At 63.4% G+C, this 451-nt stretch overlaps 1 protein-coding gene across 1 annotated transcript in view; it reads right to left on the bottom strand.

Moving 5' to 3' along the window:
- CCDC22 (coiled-coil domain containing 22) overlaps positions 1–451 on the bottom strand; it is a 12,389-nt gene that overhangs the window by 6,964 nt on the left and 4,974 nt on the right. Inside the window, exon 3 of the mRNA XM_010833206.1 lies at positions 204–393. Within this exon, the coding sequence (XP_010831508.1) occupies positions 204–393 (190 nt within the window). The remainder of the gene's footprint in view (positions 1–203; positions 394–451) is intronic.

The raw sequence follows: 451 nt of genomic DNA, 5'->3' as shown, positions 1-451 counted from the left end.
TGAGGGGCCATACTGACTTGTGTGAGGACTCTCTGGCTCCAGCGTCCTTTCAGGCAGGGAACCAGGTAGTTGCACACAGAGAGGAAACAATGGAAGAAAGGGACAAAGTGGGGAAAAAAGAGGGGCAGAGGACTAAAGGGAGATGAAATGGGAGCTGTAGGGAGGAGCGGCCTCATCAGCGGGGGCCAAGCACCAAGCAGTACCTGGGCGGGGAGGCGGGATGTCCGGTGGCCCCAGTCCTCGTCCCCAGCACGGTCCCGGCCTGTGTGCTGGCAAAGCTGGATGGCATGGTGTTCGAGGAGCGAGGCCGCCCTGGCAGCCGGCTGGGGCACCTGGGCAGGAACTGGTAGCAGCAGGGGACCTGCCTGGAACTCCCGGGACTCTAGAAGCAGCAAGAGTCAGCCAGCCCTCCGGCCTCACCACACGGGCAGGCCCACCTCTGCCCCTCCCT

The sequence above is a fragment of the Bison bison genome, unplaced genomic scaffold (genome assembly GCF_000754665.1).
Source record: "Bison bison bison isolate TAMUID 2011002044 unplaced genomic scaffold, Bison_UMD1.0 scf7180017863202, whole genome shotgun sequence".
Classification (NCBI taxonomy): Eukaryota; Metazoa; Chordata; class Mammalia; order Artiodactyla; family Bovidae; genus Bison; species Bison bison.
This window is presented reverse-complemented; position numbering and strand designations above follow the sequence as displayed.